The sequence below is a fragment of the Labrus mixtus genome, chromosome 4, assembly GCF_963584025.1.
Source record: "Labrus mixtus chromosome 4, fLabMix1.1, whole genome shotgun sequence".
NCBI lineage: Eukaryota > Metazoa > Chordata > Actinopteri > Labriformes > Labridae > Labrus > Labrus mixtus.
This window is the reverse complement of record NC_083615.1, coordinates 16,569,936-16,587,388: the sequence shown is the minus strand read 5'-3', so window position 1 is coordinate 16,587,388 and position 17,453 is coordinate 16,569,936. Positions and strand designations below refer to the sequence as shown.

Genomic DNA, 17,453 nt, shown 5'->3' with positions numbered 1-17,453 from the left:
TGTTTCCCATTTTTCCACTTTACTTTTACACAAAACGGTGATCACTGAGGCTTTTATTTGGAAATTCCCCACAAACCGGAAGTCACGTAGCTTATTTTCCCTAACTTCACAGTTGTGGAGAAGTGCGTGGTGTGAATACGAATACTTAGAGGACATCAGTGAAGGAGGGTGAAGCACTGACAGGTTTCACATCACGCTGCTAGGTCCCTCCGCAGTCTCCAAAAACACAAACATTGCAGTCACTCTTTTTTTATAAAACAGGCCAAGCGCAGAGATTTTTTCCGCTGCATTTAAAGTAATCACAAGGTGAGTACAGTCATTCACACCATTAAAAAAATGCTGCCACTTCCTTATAACGACGCCTCACGGCCGATGTGACTTCACTAGAGTAGACTAAAGTGGTAAATGGGGGCACTCAACTGCAGGTCACTCAAGGTAACACAAAAAAGAAACGGATGAATTATATAATCTGCCAAATTAACTCCAGTGTATTTGTAGGCAATATATATTTGGCAAAACAGTGGGTCTACATTTCTCTGGCAGGACATATACTGTATATATATATATATATTTTTTTTTACGTGATTCTTAATAGAAGATGAAGTGTCTGACATATCTGGAAATTAGGTCAGCTCTGTTTCTTATTAAGAATGTGCAAAACGACAGTTTGTGGTAATTATATTTGAGACCGGTAATGTTCTTTGAGTTGCCAGGAAATGCCTAAATCTAAGATAGGATCCCCCACAGTGGAATGTGAATAAAGGGACCTCTGAGTCCAGAGAGATACCCAAGAACAGGAAACAGATGTCCTCATGTGCCCTGTGACATTATGTATAAATAACACTCTCAATGTATGTTCGAGAGGGATCATTATTTGACTTCATGACTCTCCTGAGCGGACGTGTTCAGTGATTCTGCATCTTGTTAATAAATAATTCTGTTTAAAAGCAAGTCAGTCTCAACGGCGAATTTCTTCATCATCAAACATATCATCAACAACGGAAATCCACATCAAAGAAAACCTTGAACCTTAAGTCCAGTACCACACACCTGATATCAGATTTCCAATTTATTCAGACTTTTTGCAGTAGTGGGAGATAAACTCTGGTCTCTTCTTAAATGTCACATATTCTCCCCATCACCAGTTTAAATAAGTCTCAGAGCTCTCCAAAACATGTGTGTGAAGTTTCTTGTTCTGAATCCACTCTGATCTTGTATTTGATCATGCCTATAAACCCCTCTATTTCAGCCCTGCTCAGAACAGGCTGTTTCTGTGTCTGTAGCTTTAAATATAAATGAGCTGTGTCTGACCACGCCCCTCTCTTGAAGGGCTTGGGTGGTGTTGGATGAGAAGAAAACAAACAGCTGGGGGGTGTCACCCAACTGGGGGAGGGGTCACTGCCCTTTGTGATGTCACAGAGGGAAAATCTCCAAACGGCCTGCTTGAGCACACATTTTCTGAAAAGTGGAGCAGACAAAAGACGGAGAGGATGGACTTTTCTCATAAATAGAGGATTTGTAGACAGACTAGGGACACTAGTATTTCAAAAACATAATTAAGTGTATATAGCACAATATGTGACCTTTAAGTTGAATACTTTGGTTGAACAGGAGAAGTCAGTGCCAAAATAAACTTCAAATCCCAAAAGTAAAGGATCCTTGAAAACAGCATTTAGATGCTTTTATCGGCAGTTTCTCAGTCACCAATTCAAGTCCCCGTGTGGACCAAATCTGGAATAATTGGTCTGGTAGCTGGAGAGGTACGGCTTCCCTTCTTGAGCACTGCCGTGGGTCCCTTGAGCAAGGCACCAAACCCCCACATATCACATATGCCTCCAAATTGTCATTGAGTAAAATACACAAGCAAAAATTGGTAAGAGCAAAAAAAAAGTTTAGTTTAGTTTGTGTGTCAACAACGGATCAATACATCTAGATCTCAAGGAAAGAAGCAGAAATGACTTGTTATCGAGGGAAAATGGAGCAAATACAACATGTGGCTGCATGTCCTCTTAGAACTTCTGTAGTGAGTCCCTTCATTGAACATCGTTTTATGAGAGCCTCCTGATTTTACTCTAATTTTCTTTTAACTTTAAGACGCGTGTGTTCTCTTTTCCTGCTTTGTGAAGACTTTGAACTTGGATTTCAAAAACTGCTCTGAAAACAAAGAGTACTGCAATTACTAAAAGTACATCATACTTGACTTTTTGTCAAGTCACACCTGACCACTTGACATGTTCTGTTTTAGAAAAAGCACGACAATCAGGAAAACACACACTTCCAAACCAAATAGGTGCAAAGTTGAGCAAAAGTCATGTATTTCCCCAGGGAGACTGCTCTTCATCAGACTCATCGTCTCCCTGGGTGAGATACATTTTCTGGAATATTGGAGCCCTGCAGTGAGCGAGCCGTCTTTCTCTTCTCTGTCAAAAACTACACAGAGGTCACACTGTTGTAGTTTCAGAGTCTGAGCTCCTTATTGAGAGTAATTCAGTAATCTGTGGATTATTAAGGAGGGAATCGAGGGCATACACTTCAGGGATCAAAGTTCACTTTGTATTTCTGCAGGACATGGAATAAGTTTGCGACACACAGGATGTATTTAAACAAACAATGTCTTACTTCTCTGCTTATCCTCAACTACCTGCCATAATGAAACCAAGTCATTCATACAGCCTGAACTGCTCAAATAATTACATCACATGCTACGGACGTGGCTTTAATTTATGTGGACAACATTACTGTTTATTCAGAAGGTAAATAAACTACGATTTACTTCCAAACTATTAAGATCATGCTTTAGAAGTAATGTGCATCTAAGATGAGGATCATGAATGTGTTATCAGGGTGTGATATCGAGAAGCTGGTCTACTTAACGTGAATACAGTCAAATTATTCCATTAAAGAAATGGGAATTTGAATCAAAAGGACATAGAGGGAAAGGTCAACCTTGTGTTAGCAGCTGCAGGTTGTAGGGGAAGGTCTGACTGAGGCTGCTGGGAGCACAGTACATTACAGTAAAGTACAAACGTCAAAGCCAAGTCACAGTAAAGACCTCGGTACTGGGATTTGAAAGCGGCTGTTCGGTCACAAGCTCAACAAAAACATCTTATGTAGATTCCTATGTAGAATGACCGGGGCTAAGACCAACAGTTACAAACTTTCATATGTTCCTCGTGAAATGAATCCTCTTTAAAGCCTGTTTTTGTCCACTGCTGTAAATCAAATGTCTCCTTCCAGGGACAATAAAGGTCTGTACTGAACAGTATCTGATTTTATAGAAACACCTGGAGAACTGATGAAAGCTCGTCTCAGTGAAGTAATAATACATGACCAAAATGAGGTTCAGCTCTGTTGAAATAATAAAATCAAACTTCCTGATTGGATCACAGTAAGTAGTTTGATTGAGGGGTTATCAGCTGCTATGAAAATGTAATATCCTGTGTATAACAATCATTAATGTAGCACCTACATACATGAAGAGTTGTAAACCTTTATAGCAGCAACCTTTGAACAGGTAGGTTATTCCAGGACAGAACTATCAGGTTTCCTTTCGTTTGCAGGCGTTTCAATAACTTCAGACTCAAACTGAAGTCTGACAATGAAGTGAACAGGTTTTCCTTTAAAAAAAAAAAAAAAACAGCTCAATGGGAATGCTTCTGTGATGGGGAGAGAGACCACACCATTGCCCCGTGTGTGACTTTTGTGTTCTCTAAGATTGATTGATAGACAAAGCAGAATAAAAGAAAACATTTTCATTGACTTAATTCAGAAAACTGATATTTATTTACATAAAACTTTGGCAACATAACATATTTACAATACGACTCAGTCGTTAGACCTTCCCTTTTACTTAAAAGCAACTTTATGACACGAACAAACTAATAAATAAACATCAAAAGTATTTATGTCAACACATTGAGGCTTCAGACTTGATTGTTAAAAGGCTGATTAAAGTTTGAAAAACAAGGAGGACATAATTCTGCGCCTCGGAGAGACCTTTGCACAAATGAAATGATAAAATCCTTCTAAGGGAAATCTATTTTAAACTGTCAGAACTGAATAGTTTTTCAACTCAGTGCTACACCTTTAATCTTAAAATGTCCAGACTCAAACTAAAAGTTAGAACAGTGAATGTTGGGGTCAAAGAGTTGGTGGAGGAGACTGAAGGAGGCACTGTTCTTCTCACAAAGCGCTGAAAGTGCTGCTTTGAACGCCACATTCTTTCTGCAGCTCTTTTTTGACGGTACATCTGAAAAAATGTGGCTAAGAAAGACCAACAACTTCACAGTCACACCATGAATGGACAAAGATGGTCTCCTGGTCAGTGGAGCAGTCTCTTCCTGCTGTAGGTCCCCCCTGTGTTCGAGCGTCTGATTGGCTGACCTAAGGGAGAGCGCTCTACACCGTCCACCTCCCTCCCCGATGCAGCCTCATCTACAAAGTGAAGGACATCGTTGTTAAGTGATGAATGTGAAAATCATTGAATTTAACAGATTGTTTGTTTGCTTTTGGCTATTAGGATCGCCCTTTTCAGACTGCTTTTTTCCCCTACAAACGTGCCGTAGTAAGCTCCTCCGTCATCATGTCTTCGTACACTCGTATTGATTCCAAGACAGCGTGATATTTGAGGGCTACAGTTTCACTTGAGGCCTGTAGGTGTGAACTTACCCAGGATCTCTCTTAGCTTTCTGGTATCAGATACTTAAGCAAAAGCAAACATGATAAAGAGATGCATTTTGCTGTTTATCAATTCATTCCCTCAGGGACTAAAGAGCACTACATCTTACCTTTAAAAATGGACGTTCTCTTGCTAGCAGAGCCTGCTTTGCCCTTGAACAATAACGGGGAGTGAGTGAGGGCCAGAATCCCACTAGCCGTCACTGGCTTCCTCGCTTTCGAGCTGGGAGGAGTCGCCACTGTCAAAATGTAGAAAAAGCAGGAATTCAAATTTCAATCTTGAATAGTGTTAACCAGAAGAATATAATCTGTAAATATTAATTTACCATGATTATTAGGGGTGGGATTGGTGACACTTGATTAATGGCCAACTATAACGGAAATGTTACGATACAGCGATAGTTGATCAACTACAACACAATCAATTAATGAAACATCACAATATCTGATTAACTGAAGAATATAAAATACCCCTAAAAGATAAAGTGCAGGATTAACATATTTATTTATCTCAATTTAGTGTCAGATTTACTTCATCACGCTTCATCTCTTAACTTACTTTCCCCGCTGTATAACATTGCCCCCTCTTCTTTGGCAAATTAAGTTCTCGTTATGTTACCCTCGTTTATGTGCTCACCACTGTGAGGAATCATGAAGTAATGACGGGAAGACTGGAAAGGTAATTGTGTATGGAGCTAAATATTTCTTTAAACCAAAATATTTGGATTTGGTACCAGCGAGAGGGAAATCATATCACATGATAAAAAGGATAAAGATGTATCTCTGCATCAATTTTGTGTCCGACCCCTAATGATGATACCTCAAAAATGATCATCAGTGAACCTTTGTAGTACAAGACACCATGTCCATCTGTCATGGTTGATATAAAGCTTTTAAAGAGTAGTAAGATATTTCATGAGTCAGAAAAAAATAAATAATAAATAAATACATTTATTAGCAATAGGTTTGCAATTATGAACTTTATCGGACTTTCTTTTGCCCACTTAATATTCTGTCAAATTATAGAGGCCTAACTAAACTAATCCAGTTATTAAAAGTAATCTGTAATCCAGAATTTGAACATTTTGTAACAGGAGTGTTCAACCACATCTTACCTGATTTGGCTTCTTCATTTTCAGGCCCCCAGATCATTTCTTCGTCTGCTCTCTGACGATCAGCACAGTCAGCTTCTTGTGCCAGCTTCTCCATCCAGTACAGGTCCTCCAGCGGAGAAAGAGGTGCTACATCTACATCCGCTGCTACTGACGGGGATTGTTTTGAAGTCAAAGCTAAGATATCAGCTTTGATGTTGGAGGGCTCATCTGTGTCCTCAATGTCCTGCAGTCTGCTAACTCCCAGCTCAGCTTCCTCCAGCAACTCAGTCAGCAGTGGCTCCCCCTTCAGGCAACGATCTTTACCTCCAACCACTCCAATCTGAGCTCTCTTCCTGCGAGGCCAGCTGTTCAGGTTGTCCGGGGTCATCTTCCCTACGCTCTGAGGTGAAGGGGTCAGGGGGATGATGTCTAAAAAAGCCACTGGAGACACTGTTCCTGCAGGATGATGTGTGGGGGTGTATGATTGGCAGATGTACGTTTGGACACTTCCACCTTTTCCAGGCGTGCTCTTAGCGGGGGTGACGTGAGAGCAGATGGATGGGGAGACACATCCAGGGTCTCTGTGCTTGGAGAACAAAGCTAAGGGGCTTTCTAGCTGACAGGGTTTCAGAACAACTAGAGGGCTCCAAGCTCCAGGTTGAGGACATGCATTTGAGGCCGTGTCACCTGCATTCATGGAATCTGTACGTTTGAATTTGAGTTTTGGAATTCCTGATGTTTGCATTTCCATTTCTACTTGGTAGGTCAAAGGGTTTGGAGTGCCAGCGACCTTTCGATGACCTTTTGCTGGACCTCTTGGGGTTGAAAATCGAGGGGAGTCGTTGCCGTAACCCAGGCGAGCAGCAGCCTCCCTCTGTTGGCGGTCGGGGGTCTGCCGGAAGCCGTAGCTCCGGCTGGGCGTGCCCTGGTTAAGCAAGCGCTGTTTAGGAGAAACTGCTCCTTCCAGAAAATCTTCCCCAGACTTTGACGGCTTGCGGGAAAAGCTGATGTTCATCTTCAGACCTCCACTAAACTGGGTCTTTACAACGGCTGCATCTACAATATCCAAACTTTCATCATCTGTGGATACAGAGTTAACACATGACGAGTCGGGCTGCTGTGAATCTGAATGTGAACTAGATTCAATTTCAGAAGCTTGGGAAGATTCAGCATGCACCACTTCTTTTGAATCAGACTGCACGTTCTTTTCCACAGAGTCACAGTTCTCAGAAGATTTTGTGTTCAGTTTGAGAGGAACATTTTCACCAGAATTGGATCTCAAGCTTTGTCTGGTGATTCTAGCACCTTGACTAGTTCTTTTTCTCATTGGTGACTTTACTGGAGACTTTTCTGAAGTTTCTGATCCTTCTGAAGCAGCAGCACCTCCTGGTGGTGTCGAGAGCAGCTTACATGGAGATGCAATGTTCAAACTTTTGACTGCCGTTTGTCCAGAGTGAGTAATCCTTTGAGAAGTAGGACTTGGAGTCTTAGCTTGGCTCCTGGTGTTGGGTTTAGGTGATTGATAGTGGTCTAGAAGGGTTGGGGATTGTGAAGGTGGGGGAGGCACTTTCAGTAGTGTGGCACTTTCAGGTGTTTTCATGTTCTGAAGTCTTTCTGACAACCGCTGATGTTTTTCCTGTGGTGAAACAGCAACATTCTCATTTTGAGACGCCCTTTCAAGGCTAACTTGAGTCTTTTCTGGGGGTTTGAAAATGTCTCTTTTAGTGTTTGTGCTTCTGACAGGACTGCTGAACTTGTTGGCTGTATTCATCAGTCTGGGAGAAGTCTGGGATGCAAAGTGAGGGGACTCGGGTACCTTGAAAAGACTGCCTTTCTCTGCCAATCTACGCTTTTGAGGGGAAGGAGACCATGTGACGCTCTTCTTGGGAGTCCTGGACATCGGGCTACTGAGCATTTGTAATCCAGAGTCGACTAAAGCCTTGACTGGAGTCTTTAGGATCCCCTTCAGAGGGCTCCTCATGGGGCTCTGCTTAGTCGGGGTCTCTACCACAAGAGTCTTTCTGGCTGGAGATCTGAAGGGACTTCCTCTCAGAGACATACCTGAGCTGCCTGCTGCAGGGCTCTCGACCACAGAGGAAACACACAGCCTGGATGCAGGAGGCGTTTTGGGGGTCCCTGTGGTTCGAGGGGTCGTTGGTGTTCTGGGAGTCCCATGGCCCGCTCTCCCATGTTTGCCAGGTGACTTTGTTGGCGTTTTATTTGGACTCTAAAACAAACAAACAACAATGTTATGATTTCATTAATTTGTCTATTAAGCTTTCTGTTTGGCACCAGATGAGTAATGTCATTTTTTATATTGTTTAAGATGTTAAGTACAGCTGTCAAGAGAGATACATAATCCCACCAGCGCACTCTGGGTCGTTTCCAAAAAAACACCAAAGGGAGGCAGTCTCATGACAGCAGCTTGTGTCAGCGATATTTCGGCGCAAACAACTATTTCCCGGCACAACTCACCAATCGTGATCCCCTTCACACAGAGAAGGGGATCCCAATTGAGATTAACGTTAAGAATATTCGGTCAGTATGATTATCAATGAATAGAGTTTTTAAAAGACCTGCATTCAACGGATATCTTTACAAATTAATCTAGTATCACAAAACAACATCTGATAAAAGTTGCATGTAGGGCAGCTTTGTGAAATCAAAATGATGTGCAGTAAAACAATTCAATAAAACAGAATCCATCTTTTCAAGAATTTGTCACAGAAAATCATTGTACTCTATATTCAGCTCAGTATTATAAATCTTCTTTTCAGGTGTAATACAGCAACCATTGAATATCATGTTTTGGTAAAACCCGTCATTGAAAAGGAAAACTGACCTCAAAGACGCTCGAGTCTGTGAACAGTCTTGACCTTGTGGATCTGGTTGCACGCAACAGGTCAGAGGAACGACTGGGGGATACAGCAGCGCCAAAAAGCAGACGCATGGGAGACCGGACAGATTTAACCTCGAGCCTGCTGATTTTGCTGTCGCTGAGCGTTAGCTGGGATACAGACAGAGCTCTGTCGAGGTTACGTGAGCGAGGCTGAGAGCTTGAGTAGAAGGTGTTTCTTCTGGCAAACTTCTTGATCCTCGGGCTCCTTCTGAGGTCTGATACAAAGTCAAAAAAACAAAGAGAGACAACATTATAATACATTATATATATAAGTAATATATTGTGTGTATGAGAGGGAGTAATTATCAGTAAAAATACCTTCTGCTGGTTTCACAGGTGACTCTTCCACGATCCAGTCCTCAGTTGGGACAGATCTCCTGAAAACATAATAAATAAAAAATAATCTTGTAACTTTTTTTGCAGATAATTTTTCTAAATGATATTGTAGATATAATCAAAAAGGATTTGAAGAAACACCAGAATAGATCTCAAATAAGACAAACTGAGGATTTTATGATCCATACCTTCCCATTTTCTGCCGGTAGAGGAGGCGGTTGGACACCTGCTTGTGGTGTGGTGTTTCACAGACCGTCTTTGTCAGGAGCTTGTGCCTCTCTGAAAAAGGAGAAATGTCATTAAAGATTAGATTCTGGATTCTTCAGGGCGACAAACTCCTAGATATCTCCCTCTCAAAAAAAAGAAGAAACTTCTCTTTCTTCCAATTGTCAACCAAACCATGGAAATCAGGAATATTAAGTTAGCATGTTGAAGTCAAAAGCTTCTCCGTTATCTGCTCAAGATGAAAATCTTTGTCTCAGTTAATTTGCGATGATGAAGTGATTACCATCAGATTCTTGAGATCGTTTGCGTTTCAATCCCTCCACAGCGGACACAGACTGGCTCCTCGGCAGCTTGACTTTCTTCGACGGGGAAACGACCTCTTGGTTAAACAGGTTTCTTCTCACCTTTGTCACCTCTGTGGACATCAAAAACACGGTCTGGATTTAGGACTCTCGTATCATAATGCTTCATTAGTCCTTTGTCTCCACACTAATGTCATAGTGTCAAAAGAGTACATTAGGTGTAACTGCTTTTAAAATTGATGATCAGAGTATGAAACAGGGGGTTTAATAGAGATTATAGTTAGCGTCTTTGTGAAAAAAGAAGGAAACAGTGCCAGCTTGAATACAGTTAGTAAGAATGCCGCAGATCTACCAGAAGCATGTTTAGCTTAATTTTTAATTAAAAGACAGATGTAAGATTTGGTTTGAAACTTGTGTCTGATGTGATCAAGTTAGACGGAGAAGGAAGGAGCATACCTTGTGTTTCTTGTTGTTTCGGAGGTTGTGGTTCTGCGACAGGTTTCTCCGGAGCAACAAAGGTCTTTGACTTGGACTAATTAAAGCACAAGAAGCAGGTTAAGTAATGATGACGACTCAGCGAAAATAACTGACAACATTGTATGTGCAAGGTCCATCATGTCACAGTTAGTATTCGAGAAATTAGACAATAAGAAGTTAGTTTAAAGTTGACTTTCTCTCTATGCAGATTCAAACTAAACAATCTGAGATATATATAAAAAGAAAAACAGTATTTGATCCCAGTTTATTTCAATCTAATCTAGATATAAGTGGTGAAAATTGTTCATTTTACAGCTCTTGTGGTTTTTTTGGGCATCTCTATTTGGCGCAGACTTTGTGATGATTCAGTCATGCTGCGATGACGAGTCAGCATCCCACTCCTAAAAAAGACAGAAAAAAACCCACAAAAAACACTTAAAATTATGGGAATAAATCTGTCATTGCTTAAACAAAAAACGACTATTTTAATTTCAAGCACAATTCCTGATTGTCCATGCATATCTGAAGGACACATTCAGCCTCCTCTCACCTCCTTTTGCTGGCTGAGCGATTCCGTAGGTCCTGCAGGCGATCTCTGCCATCTGAAGCCAGGCTGGAGAGGGCAGGCGAGGAGGCTGAAGGGGAAACGCTGTCTTTGGCAACGGACTCGTCGCTGAAGAAGTCAGCAGGCAGAACGGCCACCAAAGCCTCAGGGAGCTGATTGCCCAGACTGTGGTAGATGTCTGCAAGAACTCTGGGAATGGCGGTCAGAAACCTGCCGCAGCACAAGAGGAATACATTTAGATTTGAGCAATAAAGGATGAGAACATTAGAATTCTTTATGGAAACTCTGACGCACCAAGCTGGTGTGCAACATGCTTTTTGTCATCAGTTTTGTTTCAACACATCAACATTTATGGTGAAAAAGAAGCAGGAGTGTATTAGACAACAAGATAAGAGCACTCAAGATTCTAGCAGCTAAGCCGAAGCTTTAAACCTGGACTATCTAATTGACGCGCTACAAGTTACCTTGTGGATGAATGAAAGTCCAAGTCAAACTGCATTGTTCTACATGCCATTTGTTTATTTTACGTCCATTGGCTCCACATGTCCGTATTTCCATACCAAAAAACACCAGCTTGTAACTCTTCTTAATGGTCAAAAAAACCTGTCTCCCCTTTCCGGGTAGAACACCTGACCAGTCTCAAAGGTTTCTACTTTATATAGAGTTAACCGTCAATCACCCCGTGAGAGTCTTTTAAACAAAACACCAGCTATTATTTTGCTCATACACTTATATTCTTTTAGAGGATTCAAAAAGCCAAACACTCACCCTGGGAGGACCTCATCTTGAAGGAACCTTGTCATGCAAACAGGATCTTTGTTCAAGGAGATTATCCTGAGCATTTCAGCCACCTGAGGAAAACAAAGAGTCAAACTTACTTTGTTATTTTTGCAAGAGACCAACATGACTTAAAATATTCAATAGAAACACCTAAAACTTTCACAGTACTTAATTTTTAGTATCTAAGAAAAATGTACACAAAAATATCTAAATTAATTAAAAATTGACTCAACCTGTGTAATATATTATTCTTTAGGTCCTACATTATCCTCAATATTTCCAACAGTTATCAAAGCCAGAGAAGTCCTTCATTTTAAAGTTTCAAGTTGTAACGCCCTGTGTCATTCCTGGGAGTCGCCATGACGTACACAAAATGTTTATCGTTGCCGTGGAAACACCGGATGTTAGTACAGAAAAATCTACTGAACAATAGTAAGCGTCTCACCTCCTCTGCCATCTGATCAGCATCCAGCAAGTCTGACTGCTCTGAGGAAAACAGTCTGCACAACTCCAGTCTCAGCAGCACCTGGATCTGACACCTAGAGGACAAAACCTGAATAACTACTACCTTATAAAACTTAAATTAAGAATAGAATAACTTTAAAAATCAAGGAGAAAGGGCAAAGAGCAGCCACAAACAGATGTGTGATGATGTATACATTTCACACCTGGGCTAGAGCCAGTATAACCACAGTGTAGTGTTTCAGTGGCTGGTTCCTGAGTGGAGTTTAAAAAGGGAAATAAAGCACTCACTCTCTGACTTTGCTGTCCACATCACCAGCAGAGCCGTATTCCTGCCTGATTGATTTGCTGGTCTTGAGGAGATGCTGCTGGACAGACTGGGAGGTCTTTATCTGGAAAGAATATTTCAGAGGAGCAAATTAATCACACCACTTGGACTTTTGTGCACTTTAAGAGAAGAACTCAATTCTTTACCTCTTCAGAATTTTTTTGTGCATATATATTCAACTCTGTGGGCATGTAAATCTCTGACAACCGAAAGTCTAATGATCTAAAAATGTTCAATAAGATTAAAGGAGTTCAGGTCTGAAATTCTAAACACATTTAAAGCCATCGTGTGCCTCACCATCAGGTCTGAGTCGACCCCCAGGAAGGTTTTCACAGCAAACAGGAGCTGCTGGACACCAGTAAGGAGGGACATGTCTCTCTCTGCCACAGTCCTCTCGTAACTGGACTTCAGGTGGGACAGAAGCTCGGCCTCACTGGTGAAACCTGGCAAAGACAGGTGACACATAACCCAGTTTGTTATTACATCAAAAGTAGAGACTGACAAGGTGCTTATTCACTTTTTCTTACAGTGAAAGAGTGAATCAAGTTTCCAAAGTGAAACCTACTGATAGTTTTCGCTCCTTCAGATTTGTTCCTGTCACTTGAACGTCTCTTCCCCTGTCTCTCTGCTCCCCTGCCCTCAGGCCCTGGTGGCTCAGATTCTGCCTGGTTCTTCTGAGCTTTGACATTCAGCCGCGCAACATTCAGCATCTGCAGGGAGCGGCTCATGGTCTTCATCTTCTGTTTCACCGGAGTGCGCTGGGTGCCACCTGCAGATCAAAGACAGGATGTGACAAAAGAAATGTTTTGTGTGACTTTTTAAAAAATCCTGATTTGATGTCCTGGAAGATGAAGAGCTTTCTTCCTGAACTCAAAAAAAAAGAAGACAATTTTTAATTCCCAATATCCTATATTTAACACCTATACATTTACAGAAACCTTTAAATGTGTGGTGAAAAAAAGTTTTCTCACGTTTCTTGCCTCTCTTGCCTCCTGTCCCTCTGGATGTCTGATACAACTCAGCCAAACCACTGACCAGCTCCTGCTGTAGGACAGACTCCTCCTCTTCCTTCTGCTCTGGAACTGCATGAAGCAACCTGAACATCGAAAGAATTTTAACTGCTACCCGTTACCTTTTCAAGGGGTCTTTACAGAAACTATTTAAATACCTCCTTACCTCATTGATTCCATTAAATAGGAACTCACTCCTGCCTGGTCGGACTGAGGAAACCAACTCTCCAACACGCCTGTTGTAAGCGGACAGTGGTTGACTTCCTGCTGAGCCCATTCAGGAACCTGATGATGCTTTGATGTGTCTGAAAAATAATACAACAAAAAATAATTAATGAGCTAGCAATCTAACAGATCTAAGAGTTCTAACTGCTACAGCCATCCTGAAATCAGCAATAAAAAAATAAAAAATACTTTTCATGGTTGATTGTTTTGAAACTAAATATTCTTTCCTCACCGTCCAAACTGTCACTGTCCTCCTCCATGATGTCATACACGACTCCCAAGACACTGCTCACGACTTCTGGCAGTTCAGCCGAGGTTTCATCTGTGGCTGGGGAAATGTTTTCAGCTGCAGGGAACTGCTCGTGCTGAGTGAATCCTGACTGGATCACAGTGAGCAGAGCTGTAGAGTGTGACAGGGGAGAGAGGACAGCCGAGCACACCAGGCTGCCGTCATTCACCTCAGAGAGCTGCAAGGGACATTTAAAGACGAGAGGGAAAACAGGAGATGTCAATCAGTCAATTGGCACAGAAATTGCAATCATACTAGGTAACCCATACCAGGCCCAAGCAAGTTTGACCCCCAAAGTCCAGTTTGTTCGACTAGTGTGAGCTCTCCGTTCTGTGCTCAGGCACGGTACACTTCCTTGGCTCTGGCACAGATGGAAGAGGTGCGCTTCGGCACGGTACAGTTGCTTATGCACAAGCACAACTACCGGCCGGCAACATGGACATGAAGTATGATCGATCCCTGACTTGCAATATCAAGAAATCACACAGAGTGTACTGGCTGACTCTGACCAAAATGACTCAGAATAAGCCACATAATCAGTAAAGTTGCTGGAGCAGAGTGAGTGCAGGCCAGCGGGGGCTTTAGCAAGATAGAGAGGATACAAGCGTAGTGTGAGTGCACCCTAAGATGATTTTAAAAAGTGTGTTTAATTAGAAGATTCAGCTTTCTTATTGGTTTATGTTCCAAATGACCCTCCAATAATTTGACATACACCTATATAAAAAAGAATATATTACAAGATCCAGTTCATTAACAGCTTTTAAAAGTAGTGTAGAAGTGTTGAAATCTGATTTTTTTTTAAGTCTAACATCAGCATTCATGTGTTTGAGTCTTGTGTGAAAGAGCATAGTGTTTAGATGTCTCACCACATGCAGGCCACGAGAAGACAGTTCCATCAGGAGATGCTGGAGGGCAGCAGCTTCATGAACACTACTCCCCGGGCACTGAATCACCCATGACTCTGTAGATGTCAGCGCCAGTGACGAGGCGTCCCAGCCCTGCAACACTCCTTTTAGGCACACTTGCACCGTCTCTGGCAGAAGCCTCTGTCTGCAAGACACTGGTTCAAGCATGATCCCACAGCTCTGTGACACATCCCCTGGTGAGGTCAAGAAAAAAATAACATGAATAAAAGGAGTCCATTATTTTCTTGACATTTAATATGCTTAATTTTCCTCTCATCTTTAATGCAGCTTGTGTCGTTGTTTGGTCCTCAGGTGTCTTTTTTCTTTTTGCACACTGTATTTATATGAAAGCCCTTTCTCGTCATCTGTCTGCTGTTTTATATGAGCAGATTCATATTAAGACAATAAGGATGCACAGTTTAATATCTCCTGATTTTCAGTTTTGAACAGTTTGTTTCCACATACAGATCTGAAACTGGATTTAACACACTACTCTGACTAAAAAATGTAAACCAGATCACATCCAACACCAGAAGTCTTGCTCCTCACCTACAGATTGTCCACTTATGTGCAGCTCTCCGTTTACAGAGATTAAAGTAACTCAATGTTACCTACCTTGCTCCCACTGCAGAACACCACCTACGACAGGAAAAGTCAGGCGGTATAGCCTCTCAGAGGACAGCAGGTATCCAAAGCTTGACTTGAATGTAAAGGTGCCACTCCTGAAGGTTGAGTTTGACTTTTGAGAGCCGCACAGGTTCAGCAGCGCGACCACAGGGATCACTCTGCCCCCTGCCTGGGCTAAGACCTCAGACAGTTTGTCAAAGCCGAGGTGATCCTCAATCCTCAAGACCTGCAATAAGACAAATAAATCAAAGTTTCTTACATCATTAAAACACAGAGAGGAATTTCCGTAGATGCTTTGACCATGCAGATTTTAAAACACAGAACAACAGCTGTTTTGTGCATGGTCCTGTCAAATAAACTGAACTAAACTATCGGGCATGTTCATCTTTAACTGATGCTGGTCCCCCAAAAAACGAAAATAATAATAATACAGGTTTTAAAGGCGCCTTTTAAAACACTCAAGGTCACTTTTACAAATACATACAATAATTTTGATTTTTGAAAGGCTCTTTAGGTGCAAAATTGTGTCCCATGTCTTCTACTCACCTGTGCGTGTGATCTGCTGTCAATCCAGTGCAGCATGGCCTGTTTCTGAACCAGCATGTCACGAAGGCCCTTGGATATGATGTGCTCTGTCACATCTGTGTTCACGTCGTGTTGTCCCAGACTAAGGTAGTCCACAAGCTGCGTCCTGGAGCGTGGACACTCCGAGACAATAAACACCACATTGTTCCCGTTGTTTGAAACATCATCCTCCTGTGAAACACTGGACTTCCCAGCACGGCTCGACTTCCTGGGCCTTAGGGACAGCTTAGTAGGGGAGGTGATGTCTGGTCTGTCCCATTGGAAGTCCAGCAGGGTTTCTTTGAGTGCATTTTGAACGGAGGCAGACTGACTTGATGTCTGCTTCTGCTGAGAGAGGCACTGTTTATCCTTCAGGTCAAACTTGGATTCAAACTCGATTTCAAAGTCCTCAAACGATTTGTGGCGGAGCTCCTTGAAGTCGGATCCCCTTGAGATTAGCCTGGCGTTACGGCCAGTCCTGGACTGAAAGAATTTATATCCCCATCGCACTTTGTCTAACCCGTATTTGCAGCTAAAATGCAGCAGGATTTGCAATATTCCTCGTTTCAACAAATGATTCCTGACGTCCAATTGATCGCCTGAGTTGTGGTGTCCATAATCCACGTCAATAACAAAAACCAAGTTGTGTAGCATTAAGGCCATGCCGTCTATTCGCTGTGTCACAATGTCAATTCATGAACACATGACTAACTTGATTATAGGTATCCAGATTCATACATTTGGCCCAGCAGGTTGTTCACAGTTTGTGGGCACAGCTACGTTATTTACATCTGCTTACATTACGGTCATTCCTTGTTGCTATGCTACTCCGTTAGCATGCTACAGTAACTACTAAGACGCAACTTAACGTTATTCCTCGGCGTTAATTGAAATTGTAGTGACTAATTTACAATAATAATAAAAAACACCGAGCTTTTTAAGTATCAAGACAACTCAAAAATGTCCACACAACAAATCAATATTCGCCATTTTCGAGTAGCCGTCGATCTGTCCTTAACCGTTCGCGCTTCTTGAACGAGAGCCCGCCCCTTTGCTGGGATTGGTCACCTTCAGTTTAAACCTCAATACGATTGGTCAAAAGTGAGGCGTTAAACAGGCACGAGTCTCATACTAACTTTTAATTGGGCAACTGCGCTGTCAATCAAGCCTGGGGGTAGTTGCTGCATTCATGTGCTCCTCGGATGGTGGTGGTTCGAGTTGGGAGATCTTTCTTCTGACTTCAGTGCGTTCCCGTGATTTCAGTTCGAAAAGTCGGAATATTGTAACAACTACAACATTATTTTGACCCCCATGCGATGACTAATATGACGTCCAGTCGGCAAAGTCGGGCACCTATTTTTTTTCCCCGAGTTTCCGAGTTGTTGTTTCGACTTGAGCAGGCAATCGGTCTTTGTCACCCACGTCATTATTTAGTTGGTGACGTCACGTCGGCACCATATAGCAACAGAACAGATAGATAGAGACAAATAACGATGGACATGAAATGTATTCAATCGACCCACTTAATTGTCAAACTGGAGAAGAAGAAAGCATTGTGAGGAGATACCATCCCATATTTGGAGAATTTAGCGTCAATCAACGATATTGATCCTTACCACCTGGCCGCAAGATGTTTGAATACTGACCCGGCATTGTTGCCTCCGTCCTTGTACCTGGGCATTACAAAT

General features: G+C 42.0%; 1 protein-coding gene across 1 annotated transcript; it reads right to left on the bottom strand.

Annotated features, from left to right (window-relative positions):
* Positions 1-3,760: 3,760 nt before the first annotated feature.
* ticrr (TopBP1-interacting, checkpoint, and replication regulator) lies at positions 3,761-16,788 on the bottom strand. Its single transcript, XM_061036088.1, has 21 exons — positions 15,748-16,788; positions 15,190-15,427; positions 14,536-14,768; positions 13,613-13,847; positions 13,322-13,460; positions 13,117-13,241; positions 12,711-12,914; positions 12,443-12,588; positions 12,109-12,209; positions 11,801-11,894; positions 11,344-11,426; positions 10,561-10,785; positions 10,324-10,411; positions 9,990-10,065; positions 9,515-9,646; positions 9,195-9,285; positions 8,989-9,047; positions 8,614-8,885; positions 5,793-7,998; positions 4,788-4,916; positions 3,761-4,434 (listed from the first exon to the last, which is right to left on the bottom strand). The coding sequence occupies exons 1-21, from the start codon at positions 16,426-16,428 to the stop codon at positions 4,322-4,324; spliced, it is 5,670 nt and encodes a 1,889-aa protein (XP_060892071.1). The 5' UTR covers positions 16,429-16,788; the 3' UTR covers positions 3,761-4,321.
* Between the last annotated feature and the right edge of the window lie 665 nt (positions 16,789-17,453).